The sequence below is a fragment of the Cenococcum geophilum genome, assembly GCF_001692895.1.
Source record: "Cenococcum geophilum 1.58 unplaced genomic scaffold K441scaffold_19, whole genome shotgun sequence".
In the NCBI taxonomy this organism is placed as follows: domain Eukaryota; kingdom Fungi; phylum Ascomycota; class Dothideomycetes; order Gloniales; family Gloniaceae; genus Cenococcum; species Cenococcum geophilum.
The window spans coordinates 2,165,275-2,182,387 of NW_027137577.1; the positions used below are offsets into that span (position 1 = coordinate 2,165,275).

A 17,113-nucleotide genomic window follows, 5' to 3' on the forward strand; every position below is an offset into this window, starting at 1 on the left:
TATGTTTTATGGAGTTGGACTACTGCTGCCATGTAATAATGGGTATCTACAGAGCGTACATAATTCCTGAAGACAAAAATGAGAACAGTGATCGCCATTCGCTATAAGATGCATTACAGGTTCTTTAATATGCCCGGATCTCCCCAAAGGTACGCCGTCGCAAAGCCGCCCTAGCGCTTTTGGCCTCTCCAAGCGCGAATGGGAAGAGAAGAAGCAGGCGTATATACAAAGCCCGAAAATAAAACATGGTAGCCGCCCAAAAGAGACGTACAAGAAGCAAAAGAAAAAAGACAAAGAGGAAGAAAATTGACTAGCAACACCAGCAGAAATTATCCTTCATGCAACGTTATGCGGCCGTCTCTGAAAACACCACCCATCCATTTCCCGAGTACAAGAGTAGCCCATAGCCACCCCTCCCTATTCAGCTCCATCTGCTTTCATTGCTGTGCGTCATAACACCTACCGTCTCGTCGCCTCCAATGCCTTTTCGAGTCCTACGATCCGCAGACTCTTGCCTCGTCCTAACTTCCCCCTCATCAAGGCTGCTGCAGGCACCACGGAGTCGTCCCAGTGCCTAAACACTGCTTTCATGTCGCGGGGAACGCCCTCCAGAACGACAGTCGTGACGGGGACAAACGGACGGTCTTCAGCCGACGCGGCCAGAATGCCGTACTCCTGCGCAAACAGCAGCGCCGTGCCAAAAGCCGCCGACTGGGATCCCGAAAGCGCTCCCACAATACTAACAAAGATTTGGTTAGCATCATCCTCCCCCTCCACAGTGCCGACTTACATATAAATCTCAAAGAAGGCGTCCAGCACATGGATGAACTCCGGCTCTAGATCCTTCTGACAAAACGGCGCAATCTCCGTCACCTTGGTCACGGTGGGCGGGAGCGGCGATTTCGGCGTCTGCGGCGTCTGCGGTCTTGAGGTTGGCGTCGTCGCTCCAAAGTAAATGTTCTGCCACGATGGGCGGCGAAGCAAAGGCGCCAGAAATGAGCTCACCTGCAAGCTGGCTCCTGCCCCCCATCCTCCTCCTGTCCCTTGCTGTTGTTCGATCTTGAAAAGCCGCGCCCGGTACTTGTCGCTGCCGGCCTTGTACCGCCAGTGGTCGGCCGATCGCGGGATTGCCACGTTTTGTTTGCCTTTGCTTTTGTTAGAGCTGGTGCTGTCGTCGACCGGAGGAAAGATTTCGAAAAATTTGGGCGTCTCCGACCCTTCGTCGAGTTCGCAGAGTTCGCCTGAGGAACCGAGATCCATGCCGATGAGGCGTGCGCCGGAAAGCTCTTCGGCGGAGCAGCCGATGCCTTTCCATAGAAAGACGGTGCCACTGTTTGACGAGATTACATAAGGGAAGCCTGAGCAGAGGCTCTTGAGTGAGAGATCGACTTCGTCGAAGGCGATGTGGCCCATGTGGCGACGGCCGCAGAGCATGTACTGTTGCGACGCCGGCCGTGTTCCGCGACGAGTGATGACAATGCCTCCAAGCGCCTCAAAGAAGTTGGGTGTCTCCTTTCCCTGTCGAAGGATGATGAGCTTGCCGTGGTTGTCTTTCGCTGCCTTGCGACCAAAGAGCTGGGCGTCCTCTAAGGCACCTTCTGGAACACCGGCGCCAGCCCAGAGATAGACTTCTGTTATTTTTGCGCCTTTAGAATTTCCAAAGTCATGGGTACATAGATACATAGATTCTTCGAAAAGCACATGCTCCTCCTGCATCGGCACGGGTATTAGTTTGCCATCGCCTGATAATTCTTGTATCTGTTTACGGAGCGTCCTAATCTTTCCCGCAGGCCCCATGTCATAAGGACCGGATGTAAGTATCTGCTGAGCATCGATATAGCTGGGAAGTTCGCCAGTTGTGACTGGCAGTTCATCGAAGAAGTCTCCGAATAATTCGTTTGATTCGGCATTACCTGGAGTTGGAATTGCCTTGAACGGCTCTGAATGTCGTCCAGCACTTAGTGGTGGTGATACTGGATATTTGGAATAGACTGGTTTTGGCGGGCTGGACTCCCGCTTGAATTGGGGCACGCCAGCTCCGCCTAGGCTTGCAAGGCCCAGGCCAACCCGCTTTGGTTTTGGTGCGAGAGGCGCTGGTTGCAGAGGCTGGGATGACTCAATTGGCTCTGATGTACGTGCTAAACCCGCACTCTCCATCGCAGCTTGCTCATCAGCCCTGGTCGGTAGTTTTATTGGAGATTTCGACCGGGTAAGAGGTGGAGAGGCTGACGCGGACTGCCTGCCCCATAATGCAGTAGCACTCCTCACGGAGAAGCTAGAAGCTTCCGATGCTGGGGTCGAATCATTCTCCCGGGCAACTTCGGGCTTGGTTAAGGGCTTCTCCTCAGCAGGCGGGTCGGGAATGACAGATCTCTCTACTGGTTTTGGCGTTATGGAAGGCAATGGTCGCGCACCTGCTGGCTTCCATTTCTCAGCTGGTAATGTGGAAGCGTCTCGCGTTGACGGAGTTTCTGACGGAAGGTCTGCAGGCTTTTCTAATTTTCGTTCTAGTGATGAGGACTTCCTCTCGAGCTCTGGCGATGGTGTTTTCCTGGGTGGTTCTTGAACTGGTGGCTTCTCTATCTTTCTCTCTAGCTGCGGCGATTTGACGGGTGTTAAGGGCCTGGCCTTGATTGACTCCCGTGACGGCGTTCGCGCAATACTAGACATTGGCGCAAGCCCTTCCGCCGCATTTGAAGTGTCTGGAGACGATACATTGCTCGGCAGAATGCTTTCGGATTTCACGAGAGGCACAGCGACCACCGGCGCAACTTTAGCGGGCTCAGATTTCTCTTCTTTGGTAACTGGTGCCCTCCTTTTTGGACCACGAGCTCTACCCTTCGTCATGTGTGTCAGCTGAGGTCCAGGACCATCATTTTCACCAGAGGTTGACTTTGCCGTGCTTCCAATTTCAGGTAGACTCCCTGTTTTTGAGGCTGCGGTACCACTCGACATGGGCGAAGGCCCTCGAGCGAGCATTCCAGCAAGAGCAGGATTGAAGCGATCAGCAAGCTTGCTTGATCTTACTGCCTCCTTGGGGGGGAACGCCGGAGTTGGCTCTGGCTGTTTCTCCGGCATGGTAGGCTTGGACTTTTCCCTGAGGCTCTTCTGTCGCGCTATGGCTTCTGGGGTTCGAGCATCCTTCTCCTTGACTGGCGATGGATGACTCGAAACGCTCTCTAATTTACCAAGGGTTTTTCTTTTCGCTATCGCTTCGGGAGTTGTAGGCGTAGGCATGGGGTCATTGCTTTTCTTCGAGTCTACAGCCCCGGTCTCCAAAGCTTTGGCCTTTATTGCTTCTTTTTGTTTAATTAGGCTCTCTTTCAGCTCGTCTTTACGGCCTCCGAGCTTAGGTCCTGCGGTGACTTGCAGCCCGGCTTTGCCACGGAGTATGTTACTCTTTAGTTCATCTGGAGGAACATATTTCTCCGTTTGCGTACGCTTGAGTTTACCGAATACATTTTGAAATTCGAGTTCTTCCTTCGAGCCATCCGTAGCGCCTTGGCGAGGTTTGAGTGCAGAACGAAAGTCCTTCTTTGGAGGCGTCTCGGGTTTAGGTTTTGACAAGGACGTAGATGCGGGAGAGCCTTTTGAGAATTCAGAAGTCGTTCCTGATGGTTTTGGTGTGGGTTGTTCCGAAGTGTCTTCAGACATTTCTTTGGTCGACTTAATTGGGGTGTTTTTCTCTGGGGCTGGAATTTCTTCTATAGCAACAATCGTTGGCTTCGGCGAGGTAATAACTGGCTTCGACTTTGGGGGTGGTGTGGCTGTTTCTGCAGGCTTAGGGGGCGACGAATCTCGTGGCGCACGATCCTTGCCTAATGTGTCTGCGCCAGAATCGTTTGTTTTTGATGACAGGCTCACGGCAGCTGAAGGGAGCGGAGAGCCGGCGGGGGGACTTTTAAGCGCTGCTGCTCGTCCAAGGTCAACACTGCTCCGCTGCTGTTTAATTTTATTGATCTCTGCCATCCAAGCGGGCTGCTGGGGTGGCGGAAGTTTGGGTTTCGGAGAATCTGGCTTATTGAGTGCACTTTCGAGCCAGCTTGACTTGGTAGGACTCCATCGCTTCGAAGGACTCGGCGGAGGCGAGTTCTCTGTGGATCTGTTATCTTCACCAAATGTTGTTGTCGAAGCAGCTGTAACCGACTTTCCTCGAGTATGCTGTGGAAGCGCTGGTTTCACAAATTCGCCCTTGGAGTTGTCCGTAAATTCCTTCGTGATGGTCATATTGCTCGAGCTGGACCCGGGTCGCGAGTTTGGTTCCATAGAGTTACCGCGACTCAAACTGCTTGGTCTTGAATCTAATTTAGGTATGCTCACAGAGCCAGGCAAACCTCCCAAACCAGCTCCAACGCCACTACGGTTGCTTGCGGTAGAACTTTGCCTGCTAAGGCCCGGTGCTGCCTGTGCACTCCACCTTTTGCTCATACTATCATTGCGCTTGAGCATGGCACTTTGAACAAACCCACCCAAACCCTTTGTCGGTGATGCAGGACGGTCCATCCGCTCCGGAGAGATACGTCCTTGAGCTGGTGACATCGCCATGGACCGTCCCATGCTCAGCTGTTCTCCACCGTCAACTGAGGAGGCTTGGTCGGAGGGAGGGCTGAGCTTTTGCGATTCCAGCATCAGTAGTGGTGACTTGACCTTCTCAGAAGGCTCAGCCTCGCCACTAGAAATGGACGTGTTTGTTGAGAATCTATTGCTCCATGCAGCACTCCCTCTGACTGAACTTGCTCTCGAGGGAGAGCTGGAGCGAAAGCTCTCGGGAGGCGGGCTCGTTGCCTCTGGTTCTGCCATAGGCTCGCGTGACATTCCAGGTAGCTGCTTTCTGCCTGATATCGCTGCCACGTCTGCGGTATCCTCTTGATTCTTCCTATACGCTGCAGAGCCCATTCCTCTATCTGCGGTTTGCCTGAACCATGAAGGGTCTTTTGAACCCAGCGATTGTGCGATCTGACTCCTCGATATGCCCGAATCCTCCGGCGATGTTGGTTCGGAGGTGTCCTGAAGTGATGGCGCCGTGTTCTTTTCAGTTGTCGCTATAGATAATGGCCTCCGTGTACCAGATTGAGGCCTCCTCTGCCATGAAAGTGTTCCAGTGCGGGATAGTGCTACAGCTGCGCTTGCGGTGGGTTTCTTGGGCTCGTCTTCCTGGGTCGCAGCAGGCGACCCCGTCAGGCGCTGCAGCGACTCTTCAAGTGGAGATTGACTTGGTGGAGGTTCCATTGTAGGTGTGGGAGATTCGGCGGCTTTTTCATGTATGCTTCGAGGGGTTGCAGCGGCTGAGTGTTGAGATTGCGGCGTGTTAGATTTTTCGGGGGAGAGTGAACGAGCGCGCTCTGTTGTTGCAACAAGCCATCAGTGAATATCAAAACACGGGCTGGATCCGCCAGCACTCACCTGCTCTTCGTGCAAGTCTCTCGCTGCGACCTTGTATAATCTCTTCCTCCAGCTTGCGGACACGCTCAGCGTCTTGTTGGTCTCTCTGCTCCCCAAGCTGTCTGATGCGTTGGACAAATTCCGAGGGATCCAATTCATCAGCGGCAGACATGATGATGAAGAACACGTCGGACCCCGGTACCACCCTACGACGCGCGGGGGAGACAATGGAAAGAAGATCCTCGAAGGTCTTCAAAGCTAAACAGTCTCCGTTATACAGGCATTTTTTCGGCTATCTCATCCAGGGCCAAGCGTCGACTGTCAGCGGAGTCACGCATGGGGGGAATGCAGCCCGAAATTCCACTTGTACTGTACTGTACAGTAGCACATTAACACAGCTCACCACTTGTATACATGGCTCTATTCAATTCACTATGATTACATCTACCGACTGAACCAGCCCTCGTTATGTCTTTCTCTCCATGTCTTTTAAAAACATTGACAACATTGGTAAGCCCTGCTGGCCGCGTCTCAGAACTGGCGTCTAGCACGCTATCCTTTTTTAAGACTTGGCAGGAAAGCTTGACAGCGGCCCTCCTTGCAGTAATGCGAGAGCTGTATCAGAAGAGAAACAGACGATCCTTTGCATCCTGTACAACCCATTGGAGCCCTTCCTGGAGGTTCATGCCGGTCATGGCACTGCAGGCCATGATGGTCCATTTGTGCGTCTTGATCGAGTCCAGTTGAAGCCCCTGTAGGAAATGTCATTGGCCGAAACGCCCGCGTCAAAAACCGAAAAATCTTTCAGCCCGCTTACCTGCCGAACTTCTCCCTCCGTCATTGATCCGGGCACGTCGCTCTTGTTCTTAAAAACAAGTAGACTGGCGCCCATGAGGCGCTGCAGTATTGGATTAGCCATGCCTAAATCATGGGTGCAGTGAAACACGAACCTCCTCCAGCAACAAGCCCTCTAGCTCCCTGCGGCAGTCGTCAATGCGCTCTCGGTCGGTGGCGTCCACTACCCATATCAGGGTATCTGTCTTCTCAAAGTAGTTTTTCCAGTAAGTCCTGAGCGTCTTCTGTCCGCCGACATCCCCTAGTGGGAAAGTTGAGAGTCAGTGGGGGTTTGAAATGGATAGGGACTGGACTCCAGCACAGATGTTAAGTTTGTATCTTGAGTATGTGAGAAGTCAAAAACCCATCGGCTGTGGGAAGAGTGCATACCCGTCATAATCAATCGTCTTGATGATGAAGCCGAGAGTCGGGCTAACGCTGCTGACGTCCTCGTTCATAATCTTCTTGACTATGGTCGTCTTGCCTGCATTGTCAAGCCCTCTTCGCAACTCAAACTTAGTCGCAAATTACGAGTCCTGGAAAATGGGCGAAACTCACAACATCAAAATCCTCATTTCCTTGTCCTTTAATCGAGCCTTTCGTAAAATTGACAACATTTTATTCTTCACACTTGTCTCGTCGGGGAGGTGGATTGCAGATGGACTTCAGTTTCGCACGGCAGGCAGTCCTGGCGTGTCTTGGCGAAACCTTTCCCATTTTCATATCATGATGATTTTCCATACTTTCGCTCAATGACAGACAAAATAGAGAATATTCTATTGCCTTTGTTCTATTATGCTACATGAATTTCTTTATTTGCTAACCACGTGCACTTCGTACAGTAAACGTAAGGGAAACAACATCAATAATACTTTCTATTCATCGGATTCGCAAAGCAGGAACCACGTAGGTAGGTAAGAGGTAGAGAGGGAGTGGAGCGGGAGCCATCTCCTGCCAAAAGCTTACCTACATGCTTCTTCTGCACTTCATCTCTGAGCTACACCAACATCGTCCAGCAAACTACCTATAGGCTACCTGCATCGTCAATCTAGGACTTGTATAGAGAAGTAATGGCAACAACGCTTGAAATGCTTCCTCCGGCGTCAACTCGGGCTATTTGCGGAGTAAATGGCCTCGACGAGACTGCGGCGGTCGGCTCCCCAGCTCTGCCCAGTGGCAAAGGCGAGAAAGGTGAGTATCTCACCAAGTCATCTGTCCACCTACATTTCTCACGCAGCCCAGCACCTGGAGGGCCAAGCAAGCCGCGGCCCAAGGACAAATTTGGAAAGGAGTTGTATTCACGCCGACGCATCCCCGCATTCACCAACAGTCCTCTTCCTCAGAACACGTCGAATCCGGCGGGTGAGGCCGTGGTGGTTGCTGAGGCAAAGACGGACCAGCAGAAGGCTAATACTCCACGCAGGCGGAAACGGCGGGCCAGAAAGACATTGGCAGCGATTCCTCCTGCGAACGAGACTATTGCACAGATCAATCGATTAATCTGTGGTGAAGAAGGAGGGGAAGCTCTCCGTCACTTCGATCCAGCACGTGCCCAGCAAGCTTTCATTGACCTTAACCCGTCCCCACTCACTTGCTGCTTCCACCGCCCTGATCTCACTTCTTCGCTCACTCAGGATTGGAACCAACCGCCCCACCCACGACCCAGTCCTACAAACGACCATCCTCAGCCACCACACAACTCAACCCCGCACAACCCTCATCAGCGACCACCAAGAAGTAAGCCCTGGCCAACTCGCAAGGAAATCAAAATGGCATCGCAATATGTGCCACCACATCTTCGCGTAGGCTATAATCGCAATCCACCTCCAACGCGAGTCGCGGAAGGTGAAGCAGCCGGAGCCTCCGCCGACCAAATTCGTCTTGCTTTGAGAGGTCACCCGACTGGTGGCGGCTCATCAAGAGTCAATCAACATTCACCGTACGTATTCAACGTCCGACCTTCCATTCATGCTTCGCCTTTCTCCTTTTCTTCCTTCCGTCCGGTGCTAACACTGGCGTAGAAATATAGTAAGGCAAGTATTCCCAGCAGCCGGCCTGCAACCATTCTCGCAAAATCTCTCCACGCCACCCCAAACTCGCGCCCAGCAACAGCATCCGGATAACGAAGTCCAAGAGATCAGCACTGCATCTACGAAGCAAGCGACTGGTACAACTGCTAGAGTTAGCAATGATACGCCAGCATCGTCTCCTCACGACGTTAACAAGCGAACCGCTGCAAAGAAGGTGGAGTTCCACGTGGCAGCTAGATCTGGAGCATCGAAAGGCTACAGGTGGCCCAAAAACCGGGATATGAAAGCTCCCGTAAAGGGTAGTAGTAGTGATGGTGGCGCGTCAGTAAAATCGAATAGTGCCGGAGACCCTACCTACGACATCAAGAAGTTGACTGATTGGGAGGGAAACTGGCTTCCAGCGCCGGTAGAGTGGGAAGGCCGTGGAGGATTTTCGGACCGCAATCTGTACGACCGCCTCGAGACTTGGATTAACAAATCGGAAAAGGTAAGCAAGGAAAACATGGATATCAGCGATCCTGCTTTCGTTGCTGAAACCAACGGTGAGGTTGCACCACGCTTTTGGATCCCATCCACCCTTGACGCTGAGTCACCGCAATCATTTTGGCGGACATACCAAAGCCGAGCGCCAGCTCCGTTGTCTGATTGTGATCTTGCTGAGCAGCCATGGTGGGAGACTTATACATCAGCTGCCTCTGCCCTTCTTCCACCAATCAATGTTCCTGAAGCAAAGCTCGATACTGTTGAACTCACCTACGCCTTGGCGATCAAAGACTTCGGAAGCAATGGCGCTGTAAAGAAACGAGAAGACGCAAAGATAGCGAGAGAGCTTAGAGCCGCCGAGAGAAAACGCCGCAAGGCGCAAGAGCGTAATCAACGAGCACCCGCCGAACCTTCTGTACCGATCGACAGGAGCCTGAAGCTTAAGGCGAATGTATATCTTCGCCCTGCCTATCCCGCAGATATTGCCCAGATGACTGATCTCTATAACCATTACGTTACCAACACTGTACACTGTCCTGAGTTTAATCCGCGTACGACACAGAATCTTGCTGACCGCCTTGCCGACATCCTAACGAATGGACTGCCGTGGATTGTCGCGGTTGATCGGTCTAAAGGTACCGGACTTCACAGCTCGTGGGTAACCCACATCCCCGAGAAAGTAGTTGGTCTTGCATACGCCGATGATTTCTGTCATCCTGGAAGCATGTACCGCTACACGGTTGAGTTGGATATCTTCGTCCACCCGGAGTACTGTCATAAAGGAATTGGCAGCTGCTTGATAGACAAGATGTTGAATCTTATGGATATTGAGTATCAGGCCAGGGCCGGATACGAGTGGACAGTCAAAGCAGACGCATCTGGGTCCGTGGGTAACCGAGTTGTTAAGACCGTGATCTGTCAAGTGCCGTATGATGCGGGTGATGACACTGATATTCTCTGGACCACTAAATTTCTCCGACGCTTCGGCTTCAAGAAAGCGGGTGATATTCAATGCATGGGTTTCAAGTGCGACAAGACGTAAGCGGTACCTTCTATTTGAAACTAACGCGAACAAGCTAACTATACCTAGAGTTAACGTGGCTACGTTTCAATACGTAACCGGCGAGGACATCAACGTGGGATTTGGTCCTATGAACCCGCTTTAGTTGATTATGGTCGCCTCGCCTCATGAGTCGCTATATCCACGCTATCTACCTGCTTCTTGATCGTCCAAAAGAAGCGGTCTATCTTACAAAGCTTCCATAGTTCCTTGCCCATGACATTGCGGAAAGTGTCACTCACATAGGCCTCACTTACACTAGGATGCCTGCAAGCTTTTGTGTAGAGATCAGTTGAAGATACATACACGGCATTATGGTTTGAGGCTATTCCTTTTGCTGTCATTTTTGCTTCATAAAATTAAGCTCTGGATCTCTGATCTAAACCATTCTTAAATTGCTCTAGATTTCACCAAATTTCAGCTTTGCTCTTTACTTCGACACTCAGGATGCAGTGCGTTAGATCATACCTGTGGTGTGTATCCCCTGATCTTATTTTCTAAGCAGCTTCATGTTTGTTGACTTTGTTTTTTTTAGAGGATTGGCATGAAAATGCTTGGCTCAAAAATTTGGCAAGTATTTTAGTATCAAGGACAGGGATTGCGTCAATGACTCTTTTTCCGAGGCGAGACCACAGATACTTGAATTTGCTGCTCTGGCTTGGTCTTTCTTTTGCATGTAAAATAGATACAATATAACTAAGTTCCTCACTCTAATGCATCGAATATACTTGAAGACACATCTTGTTCGATGACTCCATCTGAGATAGCACCGAATGACCACGCTCAAGTATGCCTGGGGTAAACCATCTTTCCAAGCTGCCAACACGCTCTATACGGCAGCCACACCAGCCTCAATCCCCTCCACCCACCTACCACACCCCTCATCGACAGCCAAAAAGACGCCGAAACGCCACCCAGCCCCAATCCGCGACCATACATGCACCACTCTCCCCCCTAAAACCCTTCTAGACCCCGCCCCGCTCACACCCACAACCCACTCACCGTCTCCACCGCCCGCTCCACCACCGCCTTGATCCGATCCCTCAGCGCCGCGCTCTTGCACTCGACCGCCAGGTCCTCGAGCCACACGCGCGCGACATGGTTGTCGAACCGGATCTCGACGCCCGGGACGGGGATCCCCAGGCCGTGCAGGCGGCGCAGCTCGGCGCGCTCGGCGGGCGAGAACTGCGGTTCCTCGACCGGCTCGGGGTTTGCTGCGATGCCGAGTTTTACGGTGGTGGCGGAGGGGGTGGAGGGCGCGGAGGGCGCGCCGGCGGTGGTGGTTGTGAGGCGCGGGTGCGCGATCGGCGTGATGTTGGGGCCGAATTGGGCTTCGAGGAACATGAAGAGGCGGGAGGCGTGTGGAGGGGGTGGTGGGGCGTGGGGGTGGCTGCGGCGGGGAGGGGGCTGTGGGAGTGGCTGCGGGAGGATTCTGGGGGGTAGAAGGTTAGTTTTTTGTGTTTGGTAGGGCGGAGGGGGGCTCTGGAGGGAAGATGAATGGCATAGAATGGGGTGGGAATGGCTTGGGGATGGACACTTACGTCTCACGGCTGCGGGGCTGCTCTCGACGGTGAACAGCACGGCGAGCACGGCGTCGGCGATGCCGTCGTTGATCATGTTGCCCTCCCACTCGATCTCGACCTCGCCGCCGTGCCGGCAGTGGATCGTCACGCAGTCCATGACCCGGAACGCGATGGTGGAGCGGGAGATCTCTTCGTCGGCCTCCTCGTGCCCGTGCGCCCCGTTGCCGTTCGGTTGCGCTTTGCCGTTGATGGCTTCGTCCCTGACGGTGATTTCCTTCAGCGCGCCAAACGTGCCCTCGAGCGCCCAGCGGATCAGATCCACGCCGGCGGCGCTGAGCGTGAGGTGCTGGCGGCAGGCGATGGTCGTCGTGGTCAGGCCGGCATATTCACGCAGGTCTTCTGGAGCCATGAGGGACATCTTGAAGTCGTTTTGGACCAGCACTCCGGTGATGAGGTTGACCTCGTCGCTGTCCTGCGCGTCTCTATTTTCCATAATATCGTCTTTGCTTCGGTAGGGTAATGGCGGTGGTATCTGAGCGAGCTTGCCGACGACTTTGGCGACTTTGTCGGCTTTGAATGGAATTCGGAGTTCTTCGCAGTTGGCGGGAGAAAAGATTTTGGCGGGGACTGCTTTGTCGGAATTTAGGGAGAGGAGTTTTGATTTCAGGCGCATCATGTTGTGTTTTTCGCCGTGGACGAGGATCTGGACATACAGTTAATCAAAGCCTCCTCTCCTGCCTGAAAAGCACGAAGAAGTCTGGAAGAACTTACAACAACAGGAGCAGAAACCTCTTCAATAAACTCCCGATTCTCTGTCCCATCCACGTGTGCCGCAAAACTATATTCCTGGACGCTACACCGGCGTGGAATCATGACCTGCTCGCCTTCTCTCGCACCGCCAGGCCTCCTTGTCGCCGTGTTGCTTCCTCTTGTCATGATAGCTTGTATTTGATCCGGCTCGTGTACAATAAGTTTCGCCATTGTGCCTTCAACGGAATAACCTGTGATGATGACCCCATTTCTTTGATCTGGTGCCCATCGTTCCAGCAACTCTCTCGAGACACCGTTCTGCATCATACCCGGACTAGCCAGCATCACACAGCCGCCTACATCGTCGAATCGCTCTAGACTCTTCAAGCTCCTCACGAAGCGGAAATCCCAGGGTCCGCCTTTACCCACATCGCCCGCTGCTTCGGCTTCTGCCATCCGCTCTCGGAAGAGCCGCTTGATATTGTCGTTCATAGCGCTGACGTAGGTCTGGTACACAACCATACATTTACGCGCGAGGTTGGATGCGTAGTAAATGGGAATCTTCTGATACTCCGGATGCTTTCCCCAGTACTCATCAAGAATCAACAGTAACTCCTGAGCTCTTCCCAACGCGAAGACGGGCAGCAACGCTCGCCCGCCCCGGTTCAGCACGTCGGTGATGCTTTTCATCAACTGCGCTTCTCGCTGCACGCGGGGGATATGCGATGCTATTCCGTACGTGCTCTCCGTGATGAGCACGTCGATCTTCACGTTTTTGGGCACCTCGGCGGATATTAAATGTCGGTCTTCCTCGCGCGAATAGTCGCCGGTGAACAAGATCTTGAGGCCTGCGATCTCGATCAAGAACATAGCGGCGCCGAGGACGTGGCCGGCTGGGTATGGTGTTATGCGGATGGAGGAGATTGTGTGGGTGGTGTAGTAGTCGATGGCTTCAATCATGTATATAGAACTATAGCGCCATAGCCTAGAGGCTGCATGGGAAAGGTTGATAGATGGTCGGCTTCGGTATATAACTGGACTTTTTGTTCTGACGAGGATGAGATGTTTCCCACTCGAACGCTGTCTTGGACGAGCCATTTATAGATTGCCTTGGTAGGGTGCGTCATGAAGACGCGTCCTTTGAAGTTGGTCTTAGCGAGGACATATGGTAAGGAAGCTGCATGATCGATGTGGAAACTGAGGGTCCGTCGTTAGCTTTGTTGGAGATGATGGGTTTAGAGAAGTGTAAGAGGATGTGGGTATGGAGCGGTCATTGGCTATGTACATTGGTATGCAAGTTGAATCCTAGGGCAGGTTGCACATCACTAGAGCTCGGTAGCTAGGATATGCAGAATGCAATATAGTTTCAATTGTTTCTCATGTACAAGATGAAGGTGTAAAGTGTATGTGAGGGAAAACCCAGTTCAGGGTAGTTAGGTGGGTCAAAATGGTTGTAAAATAACTCCACCGCAACAAGACATGGGGACCTTCGAAGCATGCTGGAGATAAACCCCCGTTGCTCGTGTAGAATAGTATAGTCCCAACCATCATCGCCTAAACGGCAAAAGTAGCAATTAATTGGAGAGGATTACTTACTGGCTAATTAAAAGCACATCTACCGTGCTGAGATCAAATTCGTCATAAAACGGCAGAGCTGCCAGACCGTCGTATGCGGGATGCATTCCAGCATCGAGCTGCCTTCAGTCAGCCAGCGGAACCACATACCCCTGGGGTTCTTCCAAATGTACCATGACGGTCTTCCCCTTATATTGTATAATATGACAAGATCTCCCAACTTCGTTTCCTCCGCCTAGACATAGGAACATCAGTTCGTCAGAAGGGTCTACAGGTTCATCATCTGCAGGGGCCATGGCGGCCAATTTTCGTTTCGTCGCCATAATGAAGGGATAAAGAGGGATTCGGTCTTTTGTTAATGCCTTGAAAGGGTGGCGGGATTAACAAGCTGATTTCGAGATAGTCGGGTCGCGTGGAAATTGGCGGACCTCAGTTGTCGCGGGGCAGAAGGTTCACGCTGGAGATTAGGAGGTTATACATGAGTTCTCTTTAAGTAGTGGTATGAGCTTGCAGTAGAGCTCCGTGGTAACAGCAAATTCGATGAGTCAAGTTCACAGTTGGCAGCGGATGGAGTTGGGAATGCGGCAGTTGGGGCAGCACGCGGTCCCTTGAGGCTCTTGTTTCCTGCGCTCGGAGAAAAGTTTCGTCTGGCCCGAACAGCTTTCCATTCCGATTCCGCGCCCGTCAAACACCATCACATCCCCATTCCACCATCACCAACGATCATATCTCGCTCTCGGGCGCCTCTTCCGTGCGCATAGTTCTCCGCCGGGACCTATTTTAACAGCTGCATTCCACTCTCTGGGTTACGGTGTTCGACTGCTGCAGATGACGGAGCGATAGACGAAGAGCAGGAGTGAGCCTGAATAGGCTGCGAGTCGAGGAAGGCGACGACAAGCCGAGTCTCTGTGTATAAAACCCGGCTATGGCGCAGCAAAATCCCACTCTGCCGCCGCAGCAGACGCCTGCGCTGCCTCCCTTACAGCTTCCCCAGCAGACATATTCACCCTTCCAGACCCAACACTCTCCAGGAACCATGTCTCCAGGCGGGGTCACGCTACCTCCTGCGAAGCGACCACGACTTTCACCTAACCCTCCTTCACCTTACACAAGCTCACCTTACGTGTCCTCGCCATATGCCACTTCGCCGACAGCTCAATATCTTTCACTTCCAGGAACTCCTGCGCCCGCGCCAGCGCCGCTTCCTTTCAACCAGCCACAGCCTCTTTATCATCAAAACGACATGGCATCGCGTGTAGCCCCGGGCTCTATGGGACCGCCTCGTCTACCAGCCGACAAGACTACCAACAAACAAGGTGATCAGTTAGACAAGCCTGAGAGGTCCACCGATATCAACGATTTGAGTGATCTTGTCACAGCTGCTGGAATTGATCTGAGAGAAGAGGAAGACTATCTAGCGAAGAATTACCGAAATCAACACCAGGCAGCATCTTTTTCAACCTCGTTTAATTCGCAGTCCTCGTCAACTGCCTCACCGAACAATAGTTTTAATGCGTGGTCGCAAGGACCAGGATCATATGGCGCATTTCAAGGGGCGGGGCCTTTAAGCCAGCCAGCTGTTTCGGAGCAAACCGTGCGAGATGAGTTAACTGAGAAGCACAAGCAAGCAGCGCGGGCGTTGAGCGAAGCACAACAGTACCATCTCACAGATCCCTTCCTGATTGGCAACAACGTTCGTCAGAAGCTACATCAGCGAGCATATGAGCATGGAATCAGGATGGATGTCAATGGTTTATTTGATAAGATAGCACCGACTCCACAGAACGTGGGAGGGACTGTCGCATCCGGACCTGACGGTACATCTATAGCTGCCGTTCACGCCGACAGCGTGCTGAACAGAAGTGCTCCGATGGTCGAGATGCTTACTCTGCTTTCACTTGCTGCAAATGAGAGATTACGTGGAGTACTTGAAGATGCATACGCCTTGAGTAGAGGTCGTCAAGTTGGTTCACAAGGTGTTGTACCGACAGAATGGGCATCTCTCGCAGTTGGAAATGGCAACCCTCAAGCGGCAACTGCCATTCCAACTAATCTCACCAAAACCGCATGGGAAGTGCCAGACAGCGCGGTCAGTCCCATGACGGTTCCTCTGCTAAAGCGTTCGTACGCCGTTCTGCGAAGTTCTTTTATGCATAGTTGACCAAATTTACAGAATCTGAGCCCAATGCTGGCCGACTTCCTACTCCACCGACCGAAACACCTCCCACACCTCAACCTACAATCTCCTTTCCGAACCAGCTAGCAGGAGCTCTCCGGAAGATTGCAACGCGCGATCGGAAATTTGAGGAGGATAGAATCACAGCTCGCGCAAAGCGCCTTCGTTCTTCAGTGTCATCGATAGATTCTCCTACGGTGCCAGGGACACCTGTTCCTGGCGAGCGTATGCCAGAAAAGATGACAAAGAAGGAACGGGATCGAATCGCGAGGATGGGGCAATCGGAGGAAGTGCTACACAGAGCTGCCAATGCGACAGCCAGTTTGGCCCTTGGTGGCAAGAAGAAGTACGGTTGGATGTCAGGTGCTGGAGGCGGTTCCGGAACCTCTACACCCAGCCGGATTAATACGGCAGTAGGGGGTGGCGTAGGTAGCAGCTCTGGCGGCGCAACTGGAGGAACGGGAGCACCGGATAGGGCTTTGATCGCACGAGACAGGCGATTTGGCGAGTTTAAAGAGGATGGGCCAAAAGGGAAGGGTATCCAGATTCGGGATTTAGTTCACGTGCTTGAACTTGATGGGAAAGAGAAGAAGACCCTGGTCCAGGCACTGGCGCGGCTAAAGTCAACGGAGACATGAGTCTATTCATTTCGGTTGATTCGGATTTGGTAGAGAGTGGGTTGGAGAGAGGGCTATTGAGCTTCAAAACACCCCGGACAGGTTTTTTCTTTTCACAGGTTTGTATTATGCATGTCATCAGCGCGGCGTATAAAACGATGTTTCGTGGGCTGTTGGAGGAGAATGTCATTCCAACGTAGCAAAGGTTTGGAGCACTTGGTGCTGGTAATTGCATATCTTACCAGATTGCCCCTCAGAATTGAGACTGCGAAATCATAATCGAGTGTTTTGACATGCATGTGGCTTTTTCTTCTGCATTTGTGAGATAAACCCTTGTTACGTACGTTCTTCGCTGGGACATAACAATACACACCATTCACTCATGCAGCAATACCACTAACGGTTAACTACACCTTCCACGTCCGCAGCAATTCGTTCCGGCATCCTAAAACTACTTCCATATTCTAACTTCAATTAGAAGTTATGCCGGGGCTAGAGCACCAGCGGTGTTACCGGTAACACTCTCCGTGCTCAAACCTTACCTCAGCAAGCTCTTTACCCCAGCAAGCAGACTGTAGAATCAATTAGCAGACATCCGCAAGTGGATATCGCTAACCTTTGTCAAAAAGTTAATTCTAGGCCACTGCTGGTCGTACACCCCCGACCAAACAGGCTTAGATCCT

At 52.3% G+C, this 17,113-nt stretch overlaps 5 protein-coding genes across 5 annotated transcripts; 2 read left to right on the plus strand and 3 right to left on the minus strand.

Annotated features, from left to right (window-relative positions):
* Nucleotides 1-3: 3 nt before the first annotated feature.
* On the minus strand, nt 4-5,638 carry K441DRAFT_635867 (uncharacterized protein). The gene is made up of 3 exons (XM_067646447.1): nt 5,404-5,638; nt 791-5,342; nt 4-739 (listed from the first exon to the last, which is right to left on the minus strand). The coding sequence occupies exons 1-3, from the start codon at nt 5,552-5,554 to the stop codon at nt 460-462; spliced, it is 4,983 nt and encodes a 1,660-aa protein (XP_067504487.1). The 5' UTR covers nt 5,555-5,638; the 3' UTR covers nt 4-459.
* Nucleotides 5,639-5,785: 147 nt separating this feature from the next.
* Nucleotides 5,786-7,074, minus strand: K441DRAFT_705418 (ARF/SAR protein). The gene is made up of 6 exons (XM_067653597.1): nt 6,775-7,074; nt 6,607-6,717; nt 6,539-6,555; nt 6,333-6,478; nt 6,200-6,280; nt 5,786-6,134 (listed from the first exon to the last, which is right to left on the minus strand). Exons 1-6 carry the CDS (start codon nt 6,831-6,833, stop codon nt 6,003-6,005), a joined length of 546 nt encoding a protein of 181 aa, XP_067504488.1. The 5' UTR covers nt 6,834-7,074; the 3' UTR covers nt 5,786-6,002.
* A 1,434-nt stretch (nt 7,075-8,508) lies between these two features.
* On the plus strand, nt 8,509-9,895 carry K441DRAFT_558823 (uncharacterized protein; the record flags this gene model as incomplete). The annotated part of the gene is made up of 2 exons (XM_067643423.1): nt 8,509-9,767; nt 9,820-9,895. Coding segments are annotated over 2 exons (1,335 nt in total), but the record flags the coding sequence as incomplete, so codon positions are not given.
* Nucleotides 9,896-10,399: 504 nt separating this feature from the next.
* On the minus strand, nt 10,400-14,215 carry K441DRAFT_705420 (uncharacterized protein). Its single transcript, XM_067653598.1, has 5 exons — nt 13,811-14,215; nt 13,659-13,756; nt 13,059-13,259; nt 12,084-13,020; nt 10,400-12,015 (listed from the first exon to the last, which is right to left on the minus strand). The coding sequence occupies exons 1-5, from the start codon at nt 13,958-13,960 to the stop codon at nt 10,771-10,773; spliced, it is 2,631 nt and encodes an 876-aa protein (XP_067504490.1). The 5' UTR covers nt 13,961-14,215; the 3' UTR covers nt 10,400-10,770.
* A 119-nt stretch (nt 14,216-14,334) lies between these two features.
* Nucleotides 14,335-16,805, plus strand: K441DRAFT_659447 (uncharacterized protein). The gene is made up of 2 exons (XM_067648537.1): nt 14,335-15,757; nt 15,811-16,805. Exons 1-2 carry the CDS (start codon nt 14,563-14,565, stop codon nt 16,449-16,451), a joined length of 1,836 nt encoding a protein of 611 aa, XP_067504491.1. The 5' UTR covers nt 14,335-14,562; the 3' UTR covers nt 16,452-16,805.
* Nucleotides 16,806-17,113: the final 308 nt, after the last annotated feature.

What these genes read in the sequence shown, in the direction of transcription:
- K441DRAFT_635867 (XM_067646447.1), bottom strand. Translation starts at nt 5,554, where the DNA reads ATGTCTGCCGCTGATGAATTGGATCCCTCGGAATTTGTCCAACGCATC. An exon ending in GAGACTTGCACGAAGAGCAG is followed by an intron (nt 5,343 to 5,403) that starts GTGAGTGCTGGC and finishes TTGCAACAACAG; the next exon opens with AGCGCGCTCGTTCACTCTCC. An exon ending in GCCTTCTTTGAGATTTATAT is followed by an intron (nt 740 to 790) that starts GTAAGTCGGCAC and finishes AATCTTTGTTAG; the next exon opens with TATTGTGGGAGCGCTTTCGG.
- K441DRAFT_705418 (XM_067653597.1), bottom strand. Translation starts at nt 6,833, where the DNA reads ATGTTGTCAATTTTACGAAAGGCTCGATTAAAGGACAAGGAAATGAGG. An exon ending in AGGGCTTGTTGCTGGAGGAG is followed by an intron (nt 6,281 to 6,332) that starts GTTCGTGTTTCA and finishes CCAATACTGCAG; the next exon opens with CGCCTCATGGGCGCCAGTCT. An exon ending in CGGAGGGAGAAGTTCGGCAG is followed by an intron (nt 6,135 to 6,199) that starts GTAAGCGGGCTG and finishes CATTTCCTACAG; the next exon opens with GGGCTTCAACTGGACTCGAT.
- K441DRAFT_705420 (XM_067653598.1), bottom strand. Translation starts at nt 13,960, where the DNA reads ATGGCGACGAAACGAAAATTGGCCGCCATGGCCCCTGCAGATGATGAA. An exon ending in GATGTGCTTTTAATTAGCCA is followed by an intron (nt 13,260 to 13,658) that starts GTAAGTAATCCT and finishes ACGGACCCTCAG; the next exon opens with TTTCCACATCGATCATGCAG. An exon ending in CATCTATCAACCTTTCCCAT is followed by an intron (nt 13,021 to 13,058) that starts GCAGCCTCTAGG and finishes TTCTATATACAT; the next exon opens with GATTGAAGCCATCGACTACT.
- K441DRAFT_659447 (XM_067648537.1), top strand. Translation starts at nt 14,563, where the DNA reads ATGGCGCAGCAAAATCCCACTCTGCCGCCGCAGCAGACGCCTGCGCTG. An exon ending in GACGGTTCCTCTGCTAAAGC is followed by an intron (nt 15,758 to 15,810) that starts GTTCGTACGCCG and finishes CCAAATTTACAG; the next exon opens with AATCTGAGCCCAATGCTGGC.